At 39.8% G+C, this 19,846-nt stretch overlaps 1 protein-coding gene across 2 annotated transcripts in view; it reads right to left on the bottom strand.

The window, feature by feature from the left end:
• LOC120514751 overlaps positions 1-19,846 on the bottom strand; it is a 48,097-nt gene that overhangs the window by 12,906 nt on the left and 15,345 nt on the right. For both annotated transcript variants that reach the window (XM_039735285.1, XM_039735292.1), the window contains 4 exons: positions 14,509-14,650; positions 9,093-9,251; positions 8,942-9,003; positions 2,770-2,948 (listed from right to left, as the gene is read on the bottom strand). In XM_039735285.1, the coding sequence (XP_039591219.1) occupies positions 2,770-2,948; positions 8,942-9,003; positions 9,093-9,251; positions 14,509-14,650 (542 nt within the window). The remainder of the gene's footprint in view (positions 1-2,769; positions 2,949-8,941; positions 9,004-9,092; positions 9,252-14,508; positions 14,651-19,846) is intronic.

Here is a 19,846-nt window from a genome sequence, read left to right as displayed (position 1 = left end):
ATACACAATAATAATAATAACAATAATAATAATAATATGCATGGAGGATTGTGCAGGTCATCGTGCATATTTATATAATAAATAATATGCCCCAGAGGATTTGCTTTGCGTATTCACTTCACTCTCTCACCCGATGTCGATGCCATTATTCACACACATGCAGGGATTTGACATCAAGTCAAGGAGACTAACAGTCCTCCCAGCACAGAGGGTCTACATAATAGCGAGCTTTATCAACGTTTACAGCTTTTTTTGCTCTCTGCTGCAAATGTCAAGTCTAGTCAACATCCACCCTCAGAGCTACATGTCGACAAATGTCAACATCCTCCCTAAAACAGTTAAGACAATAACCCAACATTATTTAAGTGAGCTGATTGGTGAAAGAAGTAACAACAAGGAAGTGGTAGATGGAGAGGACAACAAACAAGTAAGAAAATCAGCAAGGAGCTATATAAGAAACACAAAGAAATAAGAAATTTGACAAATGAGAGGAGACCGTTCAGTTCATCAAGCCAATTTGTTTAGCTAATAGCTAAGCTGTCCCAATAGCTAAATTCAGATATTTCTTAAAGGTTGTCAGAGTTTCTACTTCATATTAGTAGAATCACATGTAAAGCATAATTGTCTCTCTGTAACTCATTTCTAAATTATGTAGATAATAAAGAAGAGCCAATACTTGATGTTCATTACGTGCCAAGCTTTTTCTAATGAAAGAATTAATCTAGCAGGCACCAAAGCATATAAAATGCTTAATCAGCGGCTACAGAATATTTGTTGAGAATACAGTATCTCCTCACAGTGTAAATTTCACATAAGCTATATATATATATATATAGATATATATATATATAAAATACATATAGTTAGAGATCTCATATTTGATCTGGAGGACTCCCTCAAAGATTCCTCCACAGCACTCTGAAGAAATATGGAAGCTCGGAAGAAACTGGCAGCATTGTGCACCTCAAGAAATTATGGAAGCTCCTGAACTGCTCTGACACAAATAAATTGTTAAATTAGTTTGGAGAGCAGGAGGTTTGAGGGTTGGTGATGTCTTTGGAAATCTGAAAGTGTGCCGATACCCAGAAACTAATAAAATACATTAGAAAGTGGAAGCAGGGTCGTTCTTAGGCATAGGCAAAGTAGGTGACCATCTTGGGCTCCCACTGCCAAAGGGCCCTGCCTGGCCTTTTTTTAGCCGAACCAAATGCAACTTACAGGTCCATGTTTTAGATGTACAAATTTTCTCAAGTGGCAAAATTATCAGTATGGTTACGTGTGAGCAGAGAGGAAACAATGATGACACTCGACATTGAGTTCTTCAGTGTCTTGTTAGATTAAGCCTTAATGTCAATGACTGAACGATTTGACCAGATGAAAACCCATTATGACAATTTTGAGTTCCTGCACAATTCTGGATGCATTAAGAGCATGAGCAAAACTGATATTACTGTTCTTGGCAATATCTTAATAGATGAAATTAGTGGGTCAGATACTCACAATTTATGTGCCAAATTGCGCAATTTAGCAAAAACTTTTTCTACTCTTAAAAGTTTGCAATTCATATACAAGAACAATTTGCAAGATTTGTTGCATTACATATCGCTTTGCCAATTCCTGTAACTGTCGCATCTGCTGAACGCAGCTTTTCTAAGCTCAAACTGATTATGAGTGACCTATGAACAAGCATGATGCAAGATCGATTGAATGGCTTAGCATTAATATCAATTGAGCATGAAGTTTTCAACTCCCTCGATTATTCAGACTTAATCAAAGACTTTGCAAAAATGAAAGTGCGCAAGGTGTTTTTACATTACAGGTTTGATTTACATGCTATGTTAGGTATAGTCAGTAGGTTCCTTTGACAAGTTCTTCCCAAATCTGATATATTTAATATATAGTCATAAAAGGATAAGCTATACAGTACATCATTAATTATTACACATTTATATGGATACAACAATTATTGTGCATTCATACGGATAAAATAATTATAATAAATTCATATGGATAGAAACAGCAGGGCCTGAACAGGTACCTTTGCCAAGGGTCCCCGAAAACCTAAAGATGGCTCTGGTGGAAGGGGCTTATCCCTTGGAGGCAGCGTGGAGAAGTGACAGTATGCATAAATTTACTAACAATACTAATAAAAGTAGATCAGAGAAGTGCTGGTATCGCAATCAAGCACTGATTGAACCTTCTAGATTTAAGAAAACAGTGTAACATGTCTGAAGTTTTTAATTAATACAGTGGATTCCATCTGTGACTTGAGGTCTACGACAAGAACACAGGGACACAATTGGAAGCTTGTTAAGGGTAGATTCTTGACAAATGTTAGAATGGCTTTTATTATGCAAAACCATTGAAACCTGTGAATAAGTAAACCACATAGTGTGGTAGACATTGGCATTTTGGTGACTAAACAACTCAAAACTAAAGTTGATGTTAGTTTGTAGAAATCAGGTAAACAGGAGTGGCAGGCGTGATGGGCTGAACTTCCAGTTCTCTTCAAATGTAGTGAAGAGCCATGCTAGCTACATCATCAACTGACCTGTTAGTGTGGTGAACAAACTAAACAAGGTCAAGAAAAGAATCTGAGCCTGACTTGAGAATCTGAAGAATCAGACTTCTATTATTATTGAGGTCCATGACACTCTCATTCTTTTCAACTTACATAAAATCTCACTTGCTCTGGTATATGTATATATGTCTTCATTTATACAGCACATCTAACACACCACAACAATAGCCTGCTGCCCAGGCCCTTACCTGATAACGAGTACCACAGGAGTTCAGAGACACACTCGCGATCAGATGTGTTGAGTTTGATGTCAGTGAACAACGGGGGTCATTAAGTCGCATGTAATGTTCATTAAGGCCCGGGGCCGAAGACTTCAGGACAAACACGGACATCGTTGTCTTGGTGCACACAATGCTGGTCTCAATATCTGCAAGAGATATTCATATTCAACAAATGTGATCAGCAGTGTAAATTAGATCAGTTCAAAGGTTAAACAAATTATGGGGGTCTGCAGAATTATAAAATAATTTGCTCTTTCATATTGATATAATTGAAAAAATATAACTCCAGTAGACTGTACTCAAATACGAGGTAAACTTAATTGTTCCTCACTTATTCCCAAGATATTGAAATTAGGTTAGTTGCCATAAAATTGAACCTGCTGTGAGTAAGTGACTATGAGCGATGGCGTCCTGTCTTACACCTGATGCTGCCGAGATGGACTCCAGGCACAACTAGAATGGTGCACTTACGAGAATCATATTCCAATGTAATATCGTAGCCATCTACTAAGGAGCAGTATGCTCTGTATTTATACCAGTTACACCAGAAGTGGGGTACAAGTACACAAAAGAGGCTTAAGGACTGGCTGAAAACATACAATACAATGTTTTCCATGATGTGAGAAGGCCAGTGGCCCAACAAATGTCAGGGGTGCCTGAACGCCACCATAGTTCTTGAGTGTGGCCAAGAAGGAATAACAAAAGATTGAAAGTGATCTTGGGCACCAGGTGGTATCACCAAATTGTCTACTGGGGAAAAAAGGCAGACCCATTGAGGATATGACAAAAGGCTAGAAGTCCTCTAGGCAGCTAGAAACTGTAGTGTCTTGGTCTGGTTACCTGCACGTCTTATCTCTACCAGGGTTGAAGGTCCTTAAAAATTTCTAGCTCAAGGAAAGCTTAAAAATAGTGAATTTGACCAAATAGCCCAATACCTGAGGTAGACAAAATGGCACACCTGAAAGTGAGAGACGGTGTCAGAGCAAGAGGGTTAGGTGCGTACCTTCAAAACCTGGGCTGGGTGATGTCCCAGCAGAGATATTTCAGAGTGATAGTATGTACCATATGGCTGGGACCCCTGGGTATTTTACAACGGGAAACAATATGTACAAATGCAAGTGTCAGTGGAAGGAGTGACAGATGTATGAAAAATATGTAGAAAATGTGGTGTGGGGGGTTGAAGAATAAGCAAAAAATACTGTGTTTTTCTTTAAAAAGTAGCCCAAAAAAAATTGCAACCTTTCTTCTCAAAAATTTTGTCAAAAATAGACCAATTGGGTGGGAAAATTGTGGAACTGGAAATACTAGTCTCAGCATTTGCGTATGTGATATTTGATGTCTGTGGGGAAAGAAACACAGGCAATGGTGGTGTCAACTAAAGTATGAAGGATCCTTTCCATATATTACTGGGGTGGTCTCGACAACATATTATTAAAACAGGAAATAAAGAGAATGTGAAAATCGAAAACGACAAAGGAAAGAAAAGGTTCATCAGAAGTGGGAGCTGAGTGGGCATAGCTATTACACACACAGCTAACTTGAGCACACATAAGTGTATCGCAAGTAAAATGACAGTATCAGGACATGGATCATCATGGATGCACACTGTACTGTAGTAGCCCGCATATTACTCTGAATATAAGCAGGGTACATGGGTGACTGAGAGCGAAATGTCACACAGGTACGATGAGCTCTGTATTCCATGAACCCCTGAAACCCCGTGTTACACTTAACAAGCCCAGGAAGGTTCGAGAAGGCAGATGGAGTTTCCGGAGGTATTATATAAATAGAATCTGAAAGAAAATAAGGGTGGGATCATGGAGATATGGCACGCAACTCGGGAAGACGACTGCAAACACTGGAAGAGTGAATGTGACTTATAATAGATATGTTAAGCACTACATTCCATGAACCACTGGAACATTCACATTACACTTTACAAGCCTGAGAAGTTTCAAGAAGGTATAAAGTGTTTCCCAGGGTGTTTGATAAATAGAATCTCTTAAAAGGTAAAGGGGATTACAGAGAGAGATATGGTATGCAACTCTGGAAAAGCAGGTGGAAACACTGGAAGAGTATTACAGCAGGTATTAGAACTCTAGAACAATCTAGACAAGAGCAGGCCATTCAGCACAACAAAGCCCACCAGTCCTATGCACTTAATTCTTTTAAAAAAATATCAAGTCTAATTTTGAAAGTCCCTAAAGTCCTACTGTCTAACAAATTAGTTGGTCACTTTTTCCACATGTCTTTGGTTCTCTGTGTAACAAAAAATGTCATAATGTTTGTATGAAATTTACCCTTAAGTTTCCAGCTGTGTCTCCGTGTTCTTGATGAACTCATTTTCAAGTCACAGTCTCGATCAACTGCACTAATTCCCTTCATAATTTTAAACACTTAATATTTACTCTTAATCTTCTTTTGCTTAAACTGCAAGCTCAGCCTTTTCAATGTTTCTTCATAACTCATCCTCTGTAGCCCTGAAATCAGCCTGGTCGCTCTTCTCTGGACTTTTTCTAGTGCTGCTATGTCCTTTTGATAGCATGGAGACTAAAACTGCACACAGGACTCAAGATGAGGCCTCACCAGTGTGTTAAAAAGCTTCAGCAGAACCTCCTTGGACTTGTACTTCACACATCAAAGCACAATATAACCTCACATTTTTCCGGCATTTACTAGTGTAGAGTCCATTAGAACTCCTAAGTCCTTCTCATGAGGTGTACTTTCAATTTTCATTCTATTGTGGATTCAACCCTCACATTTTTCCTTCCTACATTTATAACCTGAAATTCTATTTGCCTTCTTATTGGCTTCTGCACACTGTCTGGCAGTTGATAGTGTCAAGTCCACTAAGACTTCTAGCTCCTTCTCATAAGGTGGACATTCAATTTTAAGACGTCCGACTCTGTATTCAAATTTAACAGTTTTTACTTCCTACATGTAATACTTTCCATTTTCTTACATTAAATTTCATCATCCACAAATCTGCCCACGCATGTATGCTGTCCAAGTCCCTCAGGAAAGATTCAAAAGATTTGAGATTACCTGCCTATCAATCTATCTTGGTATCATCTGCCAGTTTTACCAGCTTGTTATTTATATTCCTATCCAGATCACTTATATATATTAAAAATTAACATCAGCTAATTCTCAGACTTCCTATTGTGTATGTTGAGCTCTCCATTCCATGAGCCACTGGAACATTTGTATTATACTTTACAACCCTGAGAAGAGTCAAGAAGGCATGCAGCGTTTTCCCGGGGCATTAGGTAAATAAAATTTCATAGAAAGATAAGAGAGGATGATGGAGAGAGATCTGACATGTGACAATGGAAGACGACAGGAAATACTAGAAGAGTGAACATGACTTATAGCTATGGCAAGTTTCAATAGCTGTCACTTTATGAGGAGCTTCCTGTGGTCATATCAGCGAGAAGGTGACTCTTCTGAAGGTAAGGCTGTGAATCATTCATTGTTAAATTAGCAGTAGTGTTATTAGATTTAGCAGTTGTTTTGTGTTTGTGACAGTCCATTTCGATTACAGTTGTTCTTGTTGTTGTGATCAAGTGGCAACAGTTACGTGCTGCTTAGCCTAATATCCTACCTCATTTTTTTTTCCTTCTTCTTCTACTACTTTGAATATTATTATTATTATTATTATTATTATTATTATTATTATTATTATTATTATTATTATCGTTGAGATGTAGCCATAGCATTAGAATTAGAAAACTAAAAAATGTCATCATGAGGGCCATTTTAGGGCTCAGGACATGAAAATCTTGACGTCATTCATTCACAAATGTGTACTCCTAGCCAGGGTGTAGGATGCTTCATAGGTACTTCTCATGTCCTACTCTGAGGCAGAGCAAATTTGTATTATAGTTAAGTGAAATTCTGAGATGCTTGATAAATATGGACAGAGTGCTTTTGCTATACGTACTTGGCATAAAGCAGGAACCAAGCTTTTACTGGATCCCAGCTGAATTGAGTACATTATTTAACTTTTATTGAGAGTTTCTTGGTGGCACGGTGGCGCAGTGGTAGCGCTGCTGCCTCGCAGTTAGAAGACCCAGGTTTGCTTCCCAGGTCCTCCCTGCGTGGAGTTTGCATGTTCTCCCCGTGTCTGCGTGGGTTTCCTCCGGGCGCTCCGGTTTCCTCCCACAATCCAAAGATATGCTGGTTAGGTGGATTGGCGATTCTAAATTGGCCCTAGTGTGTGCTGGTGTGTGGGTGTGTTTGTGTGTGTCCTGTGGTGGGTTGGCACCCTGCCCAGGATTGGTTCCTGCCTTGTGCCCTGTGTTGGCTGGGATTGGCTCCAGCAGACCCCCGTGACCCTGTATTCGGATTCAGCGGGTTAGAAGATGGATGGATGAGAGTTTCTATTGATATCTTTTCTTACTTGACATTCAGTCGATAAAAACAGTTTTAATAATGAGAAATAATAAGATAGGTAGGAGTTGGAATGATTTGTTATAATGTAGAGATGTCCTGCTCTGATCCCGGAGGGCCACAGTGGCTGCAGGTTTTCATTCTAACCATTTTCTTAATTAGAACATTAGAACACTCGAGACGAGAACAGGCAATTCAGCCCAGCAAAGCCAGTCCTATCCACTTATTTCTTCCAAGAAAACATCAAGTCGAGTTTTGAAAGTCCCTAACGTCTTACTGTCTGCCACACTACTTGGTCGCTTATTCCAAGTGTCTATCGTTCTTTGTGTAAAGAAAAACTTCCTAATGTTTGTGTGAAATTTACCCTTAACAAGTTTCCAACTGTGTCCCCGTGTTCTTGATGAGCTCATTTTAAAATACAAGTCTCGATCCACTGGACTAATTCACTTCATAATTTTAAACACTTCACTCAGGTCTCCTCTTCATCTCCTTAAGGCTCAGCTCTTTTAATCTTTCCTCATAACTCATCCCCTGTAGCACTGAATCAGCCTAGTCGCTCTTCTCTGGACCTTTTCTAGCGCTGCTATGTCCTTTTTGTACTGCCCCCAATACTCCAGATGAGGCATCACCAGTGTGTTATAAAGGTTGAGCAGAACCTCCTTGGACTTGTACTCCACACATCAAGGCGCTATATAACCTGACAGTCTGTTAGCCTTCTTAATGACTTCTGAATACTGTCGGGAAGTCGATAGCTTAGAGTCCACTATGTCTCCTAAATCCTTCTCATAAATTGTACTCTAGATTTTCCGACCATTGTGTATTCAAACCTAACATTTTTACTTCCTATGTGTAATACTTTACATTTACTGACATTAAATTTATCTGCCACAAATCTGCCCAATTCTGTATGCTGTCCAAGTCCTTCTGTAATGATGTAACCGATTCCAAATTATCTGCTAGTCCACCTATCCTGGTATAAATTAGTGACCAGTTTCTGCTGCTAAGTAACTTCTTTTGTCTTATTTGTAGTTGACTTGCTATTCAAGATGCAGACCCCTTAATTATTTCTTTTTTATTTAAATAACAGTCAAACAATATTGAGGCACAATGTGAGGCATTGCATGACCAGCTAACCTGTGTTCATTATACAACATTGAAAATAAAGAAAGGTGAAGGACTCAGTAATGTGGATCTGCTCAGGTTTATAAAACATTCTGCTGATTCTCTTAGAAAAAAGAAAATCAACCATTTCTGAAATATCTAATGTGGCAGAATGAGAGCATCAGATAGCCATGTAGGTAAATAACGAGTTTAAGTAACTACAAGAATTGTCTTGTAATTAAGAAACTGAATGGAGAGAAATAAGTTGAGAGTTAGCTGGTCATCTGTTGGCTCACTTCATGTCTTACTTTTGTTTGCCTGCCATTTAAGGAAAAAATAATACTTCAGAGGACGGAGCCTTTAAAACACAGCAATTAAAATGAAGGGAACAGAAGTTAATTAACAGCAGAAATTTGTCCCTGATGAAGAAAGTGGTAGGAAGGAAAAATAGCAGCCACTACGGCCCACCAGGATCAGTGATGGATACCCCCATCTTGATTCACCCGTCTTGAGTGTCGTATCGATTGAATGTTTGATGGTTTACAGATTGCTGTATGGTGTGATCTTTGCACTAGATAAACTTAAATTATTATAGTAAAACAAAAGTAATAACAATGAACTTCTTTTATTTTGCAGCTGCACTTACTCATTGGAAGAGAGTTACGTCTTCCTACTGTCACTACAATGCATCTCAGCTCAGACTGGTACCTGAAAGACAAAAAACATAAAATGACACCACTGCCGTTTGAGCACATCTTTACGGCACCTTCGGATTTTTAATTTTTAACTCATCTTACCCTTCCTGAGTCTCAGCAAAGAAACAAATGGGGACGGACTCGCCTAGGTTATTTTCAGAAGGTGTCCATGTCACCACTGCTTTTCCAGTTTGTGTCTGGCTATCATACTGGTATGATTTTGTTATATTCAGTGGGCCACTGATCATGATGTTCTGTATGCTGGAATGAAAGAGAAAAAGGAAAATACTGAACTATAACTGAATGGAAACTTTAGCAACCTTTAGTCACACAAGCACATTCATTCATTCATTTTTCAGTCTTTATTATTCCATAGTATTACGAGAAGGTACAGCCTGAATGGTTCATTATCATGAAATTTGTGAGACTTACCTGGAATGTTTATTGGATTCTTCTCCTCTAGTCCTTGAAGGTTAGTACATACACATAATAATCTTAACCAAAGTCTTGAGTGGTGACAACTGCCAGTCACTCCGCAATTTTCTGCATACGATTCTTTACCTAGGGTCTCACTATAACTGGCTCTAAGACACAACACACATACTGTAATAGTGCAACTTTGACAAGAACATTCAAACATTAGAAAAATCTAAACAGAAAAGACTATTCAGCTCAACAAAGCTCACCAGTCTTATCCACTTAATTCTTCTAAATTAGCATTAAATCGAGTTTGGAAAGTCCCTAAAATCTTACAGTGTACCACAATACTTGTTCACTTATTCCACGTGTCTTTGTTTCTCTGTCTGAAGTAAAACTTCCTAATGTTTGTGTGAAATTTACCCTTAACAAGTTTCCAACTGTATCCCCATGTTCTTTATGAACTTATTTTAAAGTCACTGTCTCGATCCACTGGACTAATTCACTTCATAATTTAAACACTTCAATCAGGTCTCCTTTTAATCTGCTTTGGCTCAAACTATAAAGGCTCAGCTCTTTTAATCTTTCCTCATAACTCATCCCCTGTAGTCCTGGAATCAGCTTAGTCGCTCTTCTCAGGACTTTCTCTAGTGCTGCTCTGTCTTTTTTGTATGATGAAGGCAAAACCACACATAGGACTACAGATGGCCTCACTGAACCTTCAAAAACTATCATACTCTGCACTCTGAAGGCCAAAACTGCACATAGTACTCCAGATGAGGCCTCGCTAATGTGTAGTAAAGTTTGAGCAGAATCTTTATGGACTTGTACTCCACAAATCAAAGCACAATATAACCTCACATTTTGTCTGGCATTTACTAAGTGTAGAGTCCACTAGAACTCCTAAGTCCTTCTCATGAGGTGTACTTTCAATTTTCAGAACTCGCATTGTGTATTCAACCCTCACATTTTTCCTTCCTACATTTACTGACATTAAATTTCATTGTCCACGAATATGCCCAAGTCCCTCTTTGATGATTCAACGGATTCTCAATTATCTGCAAGTCCACCCAGCTTGGTATCATCTGCAAACTTAGCCAGCTAGTTAGTTATATTCCTATCTAAATCATTTACATATACTTTAACTCTTTGAGGGCTGAATATTTTTTCCAAAAAACTGTTTTTTGAAAAGCACACAATGCACTGGTTTCACATATAAATCAACATAAAACATCTATTGCTATTTGCTGTGACTGCTGTTGGTGCCTGTTTGGCAGCTGTGGCTGTACAGGGGCGGCTCGATGGCCAGCAGGAACGCACGGTGGGCCAGCTACCTCTCTGTCTTTGCACAGCAGTTGCGGTATGACACAATATGGTTTGTACCTCTTATCATCATAAGTGGTGGTCCTCCTAGGCAAACGCTGCTGTAGGCGTATCAGCTGGGGACCGATAGGCTGACACTGGTCCCTCACTTTCATTTTCAATATGCGTCTCCAGATCACTTGCATCAAATTCGGAGTCCAAAAAGTCAGAGTCTGATTCAGCGATAATACATAAAACATCCATGGAGTATTTCGCTTTGTAAATTTGCTTTAGTCTCACCAGATGTCGCTGCCATTTTAGAGGCTGTTAGCTCTTCACTACTCAAGCACATGCAGGGAATCGAGGTCAAATCAACAAAGCTATGTAACTTTCCTTCAAGCAAAGAGTTTAACTAAAAAGTGAGAGAGATTTTTGCTCACAGTTTCTTGTATTCTAACCCTGAATTTCAACAAAAGTCAACATCAGCCCTGAAAGAGTTAAAAAGCAGCGGCCCTAGCAGTGACCCCTGCTGGACACCACTCTTAACATCACCCAATATTGATAATGTTCCTTGCACCATCACCCTCCCTTTCCTGTGTTTGAGTCAATTTTACATCCTTCTACAAACAATTTTCTGAACTCCCAATACAAAACCCTGAATTCCCACCAACACCATGAACTTCCACTAGTACCAGAATCTATCGTGCTGTCACTGTCTTCATTATAACATGGCAAATTGTTTTCATCTTCACACACTTTATGTTCTGACAGTGACAGCCCATATTCAGCTCTGTAGCTGCAGAGAATGCGCTGTCAACAGCTGTCATGCGTTACTACCAGCAGTTCACTGGAGTCAAAGAAACTCAGGAATGATGAGGTGTGTACGACTAATGGTGAGCAAGTTATCGGATGGCCAAGGTTACATACACACTGCTACATTTTCATTTAAAACACAGACATTACTCTTCATCGGTAGTGGAGTAAGTGTTGTCTGTGGTGCTGTTGTCTCCGCTTACTGTTTGTCTATTTGTTTTATTTTGTTGAGTTTCTCCAAAGTGGATGTAAGATCTGCACCTTGTTAGTGCTGCAGGTGATGGACAGGCACCCCAGAGGGTGATTTCATTTCCCAGACAGGGGAAAAGAAAATGGAAGGACAGGCTCTCTGACCGGATGAGCACAACAATTCTTCCCCGGCATGGAGACCAGTATGATGGGAGGACCAAAAGAGACATCAGCATCCACGTACTATGTCCTCTGATGTGCTAGAGAGCAGCATCTCTGATATTCTTGTCTCCTTCGGATAAACATGAGGTGTCATGGGAATTGGAGTTCCAGAACGTAGCCCTGTTGGGTTCTGTGGATTCATCCGGGGGGCACTGGGGTGGGATATGTTCCCTGCCTTGGTGGACTCCTGTCTGACCCAGAAGTGCTTACTATGGACCAAATGCTATCCTCTGTAGTACTGCCAGGTCAAAGATAAAAGGAGCCGCATCGTCTTTACTGGCAGGTAGAGTCAGGAGGAGATGGATGAGGCTTGACGTAACAAATGTCAAGAAAGAGGATTGTGTTATGGGCTGTTTGCTTTGGTTATTATTATTATGTTCTGTGAAGATAACGTTTGTTAATAAAAAAGGTCTATATAAGGGAACCCGTAACTGGTTTGGATGTGATTGTGCCTGGGTTTTAGGGTTCAGTGGTGCCCTCTGCTGGTTACAACCTTTAAGGGAGAAGATATACTGAGGACTGGACAATGCAAAAAGCTGAATGTTGGTTAAACGAAACAGAAAGAACCCTAACAGAGTAGGAACTTTGAAACATCACAGGAGCGCAGCAATTGTGGGAAGGAAATACTAACTTCTAGGATGGAAGGCAGTGTGGAAAAATTGAAAGATTTTTTTTTGTTTGTTTCAGGAAAGCTTCCTCATCTTCCATATGGCTTTGAATTGTATTTCGTCTGTTTTTGGAATGAACTTGCAGATCATCGGTATTCATATCTGTTGGACTGCTAACTGTCATTTGTGTTGTTCACAATGTTTAGTGATCGTCTTGCATTTGTGAATTGTGCATTGTGTATTTAATGGTTCGGTTTATTTTCAGTATAAAGGCAATGTTCAACCACAGAGTATAAGTGTGGTGTCTTGTTACTATTGGGAAAAGGGGAAACAAGGGTAGCAGTTTGCTAGGCCCTATTAAGAAATAGTCAACAGCAATAAACTGCCAACCTCATCTGCCCAGCATACTTGGGGGATTGTTACAGGTTTTATTTTTAACCCCTGAAACTTGTGACTTTTGAAAATGTAGACTGTAATCACACTGTGGCTTGTCTGAGCAGCCACACCATATCCACTTCACAAAAGGTCATCCACCTGAAGCCAAGCATGAAACCAATGAGGAAAAGCTTGAGATACTGCTGGAAGAAGTGTTGGAGAGGCCAGCCTGAGGCATTTACCCTGTGGTCTGAACGTGGATCCCAGTGCATTGACGGGGACACTGTGCTGTAAAAATGATGCTCTCCTGTCCTTGAGACAGAAGACCGAGGCCCTGACTCTCTATTGGCTAAAAAAGATCTCTGGGAATTATTTGTAAAGAGTGGGGTGTATCCTGATGTTCTGGATACATTGCCCACCATGATCTAGTCATTCTGTCCCCCAAATCATCCCCTTTGTTTAGTTGGCTATCTGTCTCACCATCCCACCACGTAACAGCTAATATATTGTGAATGTACTGGTGCAAAATGGCTGTCACCGTATAATCCAGATATATGCTACATATTACTGGTGGTTGAAGTGGCTCCCCACTTACTATGTAAAGTACTTTGAGTAGTGAGAAATGCGTTATATATATGTAAAGAATTAATTATTATTATTATTATTATTATTATTATTACTATGTAGTCCTTCCCTGTTTGGATTCTGCTCATTACAATGTTTCAGTCCCAGATCACCCTTCATGGAAGAAAAACTATTCCAACATAGCGGACACAGAAGAGTTTTTCTCTACAGCGCTTGTTGTCTTGCTTAGCTGTATACATTTAAATTGGATTTTGTACAGTATGAATAGTCAAACGGCAAGTAATTTACTGATTACTACATTTTTGTGATAAATAACGTGGTTAGTGGTGTTTCTATCACTTGAAGGATGCATGCAGGCCCAACATGTCTATGCCGTATGCATTTTTGAGGATGGAGGTACTTTTATAAACAAAGTTAAAAAATTAAGTGTGGATGGAGTTTGTTTAGTTTAGAGATTATATTTGTAAATGAATGGACACAGCTTGTGTGTAGATAGGACTCAATTGGCAAATCAAGAGTATTATTTTTGAAAAACATGGATACCCAGATATTTTTCAATCATCTTGATCCAGTATTCCTTTGAAACCCAGGTTAGTCTGCACAGAATTTCAGCCATATATTGAGAGAGTGGGCACACTTTACCTTGGCAATAAGCAGGTGCATATTTTGAACCTGGGATGGTAATTCCATAAGATGGCAGTGTTTACTGCTTCATGAAAGATTTAAGGGTGTTATGGAAGGATACTACCACTAGGGGCAATGGGACAAACAGACTCAAGAGTTTAGTACAGCAATCTGGAAGGGAAGTCTAGCAGCTAAACAGCAAAAATGAAAGCAAAAAGAATATAAATAGACTGTATTATTATTATTTACAGTATGTAGATTGAACTTATTTTGAAAGGTGATATAAATCATATACAGTGGATAGACTGGTGTGGTAGTCTACTATGAAATACGCTTATTTTTATTTTGAAGGTTACAGAAGAACAAAGGTCCAAGTAACTTACACAGCGTATGATGCTTGTGCTCTGACGATGAACTGAAACTGATGATTGACGGAGGCTTTTTTAATTTGTCCGTGGGGAGGCGTAGGGCTCAGATACTGAGGTCTGTAATCCCCGAAGTTGCAGCTGGGGACTGAAGAGGTAACTGGAAAAGACAAAAAGAAGAAGGAAACAAAATTAAAATTTAGTGGATAGTGCCTTCATTAAAGATAAATCTAAAAATGTACAATGCAGGATGCAAAGACTAAAAGTGTTAAGTTTAACTTTGGCAGGGCAAATTTTGAGTGGATGTGCCATAGTTTAAGGAGGATCGACTGTGATAAACGTTTAAGTGTGGAGACAGTTGAGGAGCAGTAATGAGGGCAGGTACATACCTAAATTTGGAGTTAGTAGGAAGTTAAAAAACAGTAATCAGTGGGTTAATAACGAGGTGAAAAAGAAGCTGCCAACAGACAAATAAGGCATATAAGATTAGTAACTCCAGTGTGAATCGTAGGGCATATGAGAACATGAGGGCAACCATTAAAAAGGATAATAAAGGCATTTAGATCAGAATATAATGGAGAAAGATGACCCAAAGAGATTTTCAGTATTTTAGTAGTATAAGAACAGTCAAAGAGGGAGTGAGGTGCATCAGGAATAGGAAAAGGGAAATTAAAAAATACAGGCAGTGAAATAGCAGATACTCTAAGGTCACAATTTTTCTGAGATCTTCACTTATGAGGAAGCAGATAGCCTCCCAGAAGTAACAGGGACTAGTAAGGAGGTACTGGGGGATTTAGAAATCGTAAAGGGAGAAGAGCTGGTCAACTTAAATAGGCTGAAATCAAACATACCACCAGGACCAGATGATACTTACCCTTGAGTTCTTAAGGAGCTTAGCGAGTACAGATATAAACCCTTGACGCATATTTTTAGGAAGTTATTGTGCACTGGGGAAATCCCAAAGTACTGGAAAATGGCAAATGTAAACTCATTATATTAAAAGGGTGACCGGACAGATCCAAGCAACTATAGGTCAGTAACCTTAACGTGCATCACAGAAAAAATAATGGAAGGAATTATTAAAGATAAGATTGAGCAACACGTGGCAAGATCAGGAGTTTTACTGAACAGTCAGCAAGGTTTGAGTCGATGGTGTTTTTGTTTTACTAACCTGCTAGAATTCTACAAGGAAGCAATAAAAGGATGTGATCCAAGTGGAACTTATGATATTATTTATCTGGACTTTCAGAAAGCATTAGATAAGGATAGGATAAGGAACCCTGTCAGAATTGACTGACATTAAGAGTGGTGTCCAGCAGGGGCCAGTGCTAGGATAATTTTTTATTTATATTATATTATATTAATATGTAGAAATGATTTGGATACGAATATAATAAACAAGCTAGTTAAGTTTGCAGATGGTACCAAGATATGTTTATTGGCAGATCATCGAGAATCCATTGAATCTTTACTAAGGGACTTGGACAGCAGACAGGCTTGGGCAGATTTGTGGTAGATGAAATTTAATGTCAGTAAATATAAAGTGTTATATGTAGGAAGGAAAAATATGAGGTCAGAATACACAATGGGAGGTCTGGAAATCGAACGTACACCTTATTAGAAGGATTAGGGAGTCATAGTGGTATCATTTCAAGGAGGTAATGCTGAAGCTTTATAGCACACTGGTGAGGCCTTATCTGGAGTACTGCGTGCAGTTTTGCTCTCCAGGCTACAAAAAGGACATAGGAGTGCTAGAGAAACTTTCAGAGAAGAGTGACTAGGCTGATTCCAGTGCTTCAGGGAATGAGTTTCAGAGGAGACATGCTTGAAGTTTTTAAAATTACGAAGGGAAATAGTCCAATGGATCGAGATGGTGACTTTAAAATGAGTTCATCATGAACACAGGGACAGAGCTGGAAACTTGTTAAGGGTAAATGCCACACAAACATTGTTACGTTGTTCTTTACACAGAGATCCACAGATACTTGGAATAAATGACCAAGTAGTGTGGTAGACAGTAAGACTTATGGACCTTCAAAACTCAACTTGATGTTATTTTGTAAGAATTAAATGGATAGGACTGGCAAGCTTTGATGGGCTGAGTGGCCTGTTCTTGTCTAAATTGTTCTAATGTTCTAAAAGCCATCCTGGAGAACTGAACAGTAGTTAGAACTTCCACTCCAAGAGCTACAGTCATGGGGTCAAATCTTGTGCTCAGTTGGTGTACATGTGGAGTTTGAACATTTTTGACTGTCTCCGTCTGTGTGGGGTTTGCCAAAGGATGGTGCTTTGCTCCACCCACAAGTCTCAGAGTAGACTCCACCCCTGTTGTGCCAATGATATAAAAAGGGGCCACCCAAGGAATGTGACTGACCTGTTAATCTGTAGGATAGAGCTCCTACTCTATTGCCAGCACCAATCTAAAAGCAAGTCTGATAGTAGCCCTATTTACTTTCAGTTTTGCTGATGCGCAGCTCTATGTTTTTCCGTTGTAATTAAATGCTGCAATCTTTTTAGTATCCCAACCCTTTGCTTGCCTACTCTAGTCTGCTCCCAGTCATGTTATAGATATATAATGTCATGCACGCATGCTTAAGGTGACATCTTTGGGGCTCTCCAAAAGGTAACAATAACGCTCTGAGCAGAGGTGGGACACTGTTGCTAAATCCAACTTCTGTTTTGCTCACAGTGATGATGCTTGAACAGTGAGAACTCGTGACCCAATAACATTTCCTACAAAAAGCTGGGCCACTTCTGGAAGAGAGTCGACACTTACATTTCCAAGACACAAGAAGTTAGCGTTCGGTTTGGAAGTGACACTGAGGAAGGCAGAGTGCTCTCAGTGTTTTAATTTGTTATAACGCGTTTTGCACCCCTGTGTGGTTTCTTCTTCTCTATGTCTACTCAACAGCTATTATATTGGGTAGCCATTGAATTTTCTCATGTTTAACAATTTTTATTCTTATCCAACACTCTCTTTCTGTGGTGGATGGGTGGGGCACCCTAAGCATGGAAGAACTAGGGGAAGAGTATTTTCAGGACAGTTTCTCCCCCGGAGAGCAGGGCCATGGCTCATGAGAATGAAAGCTCAACCCTGTTGGGGCTTGTGCGACCGCCAAGGGGTGCATGGATATTTTCAGGGCCCTGTATAGCAACACTAACGCCACACCTGGAAGTATGGCCGGAAGAACCTCGTTGGGCACCTGTAGTCCTACTGGGTGACCTAAAAAAGGAGCCAGCCACCACCACTCAATGGCCAGTGTCAGGTGTAAGAGAAAAAAGCATGAGGACGAGTGGAGATGGAGTGAGTGGTGATAGAGAAGGGACTGTGTCGTGCTCTGCTTCATTTTGCGCTATGTACTGTAAATAAACTCTGTGTGTGTGTGCAAAACTCATCTCTGTGCCTGTCTCTGTCAGGTTAGGGTGCCTGTACGCACCCTGGGCTTTCATTATATATATATATATATATATATATATATATATATATATATATATATATATATATATATATATATATACACAGTGGTGAGTACGGAAAGTATTCAGACCCCTTCAATTTTTCACTCTTTGTTATTTTGCAGCCATTTGCTAAAATCATTTAAACTAATTTTTTCCTCATTAATGTACACACAGCACCCCATGTTGACAGACAAAAAAAAGAATTTTTGAAATTGTTGCAGATTTATTAAAAAAGAAAAACTGAAATATCACATGGTCCTAAGTATTCAGACCCTTTGCTCAGTATTTAGTAGAAGCCCCCTTTTGAGCTCATACAGCCATGAGTCTTCTTGGGAAAGATGCAACAAGTTTTTCACACCTGGATTTGGGGATCCTCTGCCATTCCTCCTTGCAGATCCTCTCCAGTTCTGTCAGGTTGGGTGGTAAACGTTGGTGGACAGCCATTTTTAGGTCTCTGCAGAGATTCTCCATTGGGTTTAAGTCAGGGCTGTGGCTGGGCCATTCAAGAACAGTCACAGAGTTGTTGTGAAGCCACTCCTTCGTTATTTTAGCTGTGTGCTTAGGGTCATTGTCTTGTTGGAAGGAAAACCTTCGGCCCAAAAAAGTAATTTAAATGATTTTAGCAAATAGCTGCAATATAACAAAGAGTGAAAAATTGAAGGGGGTCTGAATACTTTCCGTACCCACTGTCTATATAACTAAATATCAAAAGACCTTACGCAACACTGTATGGAGAACTAGTGAGATTATAAATGTGGAATCTTTTGCAGTTTTACTCACCATGCTACAAAATTACATACCTCACCCACCATAAAGTTTTGGATGAAGACACTTTATTTCCTTGATTTCCCCCCTCTGCTCCACACTTTAAAATCAACAGGATTATACAGCACATTGCAGACTTTCATTTAAGGGTGTTTGAAGACATTTTAGTCACAAAACATTTTTTCTACATGGTCCCCCTATTTCAGGGCTCCTTAATGTTTGTGACAACTGGCATCACAGATGTTTGTGATTCCTCATGTGGGTTTCATGGCTTAATAAGATACTTCTGTTTGCTTTTACCCCTTTGTAGTCTGTAGTTGCCATTGTTCAACATGAGGAGAAGAGCTTTGCCAATGAAAGTCAAAGAAGCCATTATGAGGCTGAAAACCAAGAATCAGACTGATCAGAGACAGTCTCCAGGAGGGCAATGTGTATGTATCAGATGTAGGGGACAATCGGCAGCTCAACCTGGCTGGGATTCCCCTGAAGTGGAAGACTGGTAGAAGGCAGCTGCTTTGGGACACTGCCTCCCCTAGAACACTACTTGGCAGCTTCCCTGCAGCATAGCGGAGCCCTAGATTCCCACAGAGCACCATGGGATCTGGAGTTCGCTTCACATCCCTTCTGGGTACTATGGGTGCCACCAAATAAAGCTGAAGGGAGACTGGGGAGACCCTACTGTTTACATAGCCTGGAAGTATTCCAAAGTCAGGGGGAGAGAAGGACAGAAGCTCTTCCGGGTCAAGGACTATTTAAAGGACTGTTGGAGACCCAGCAAGCGAGCCAGAGTTGGGTGGAGGTGGACAAAGCTTGCTGGGAGGTGTGGAGGAGATATATATAGAGAGAATTGTGCATTATTGTGATTTTTTGCCTGTTTATGGTGGCTGTGGTGCTTTGGGCACTGACTTCAAGAAGATAAAATATTAAAAAACCTTTTGGCACTTTTAACCTGTGTCCTGTACGTCTGTCTGTTGGGTTGAAAGGGGCAACAGCGACTCCTGGTGTTCACACAAAGAACAATTCATGAACAGAAACACAGAGGCTACACTACAAGATGCAAACCACTAGTTAATCACAAAAAACAGAATGGCCAGATTACAGTTTGTGAAAAAGGACTTTAAAGAGCCTGCAG

This window comes from Polypterus senegalus, chromosome 1 (genome assembly GCF_016835505.1).
Source record: "Polypterus senegalus isolate Bchr_013 chromosome 1, ASM1683550v1, whole genome shotgun sequence".
Classification (NCBI taxonomy): domain Eukaryota; kingdom Metazoa; phylum Chordata; class Cladistia; order Polypteriformes; family Polypteridae; genus Polypterus; species Polypterus senegalus.
This window is presented reverse-complemented; position numbering and strand designations above follow the sequence as displayed.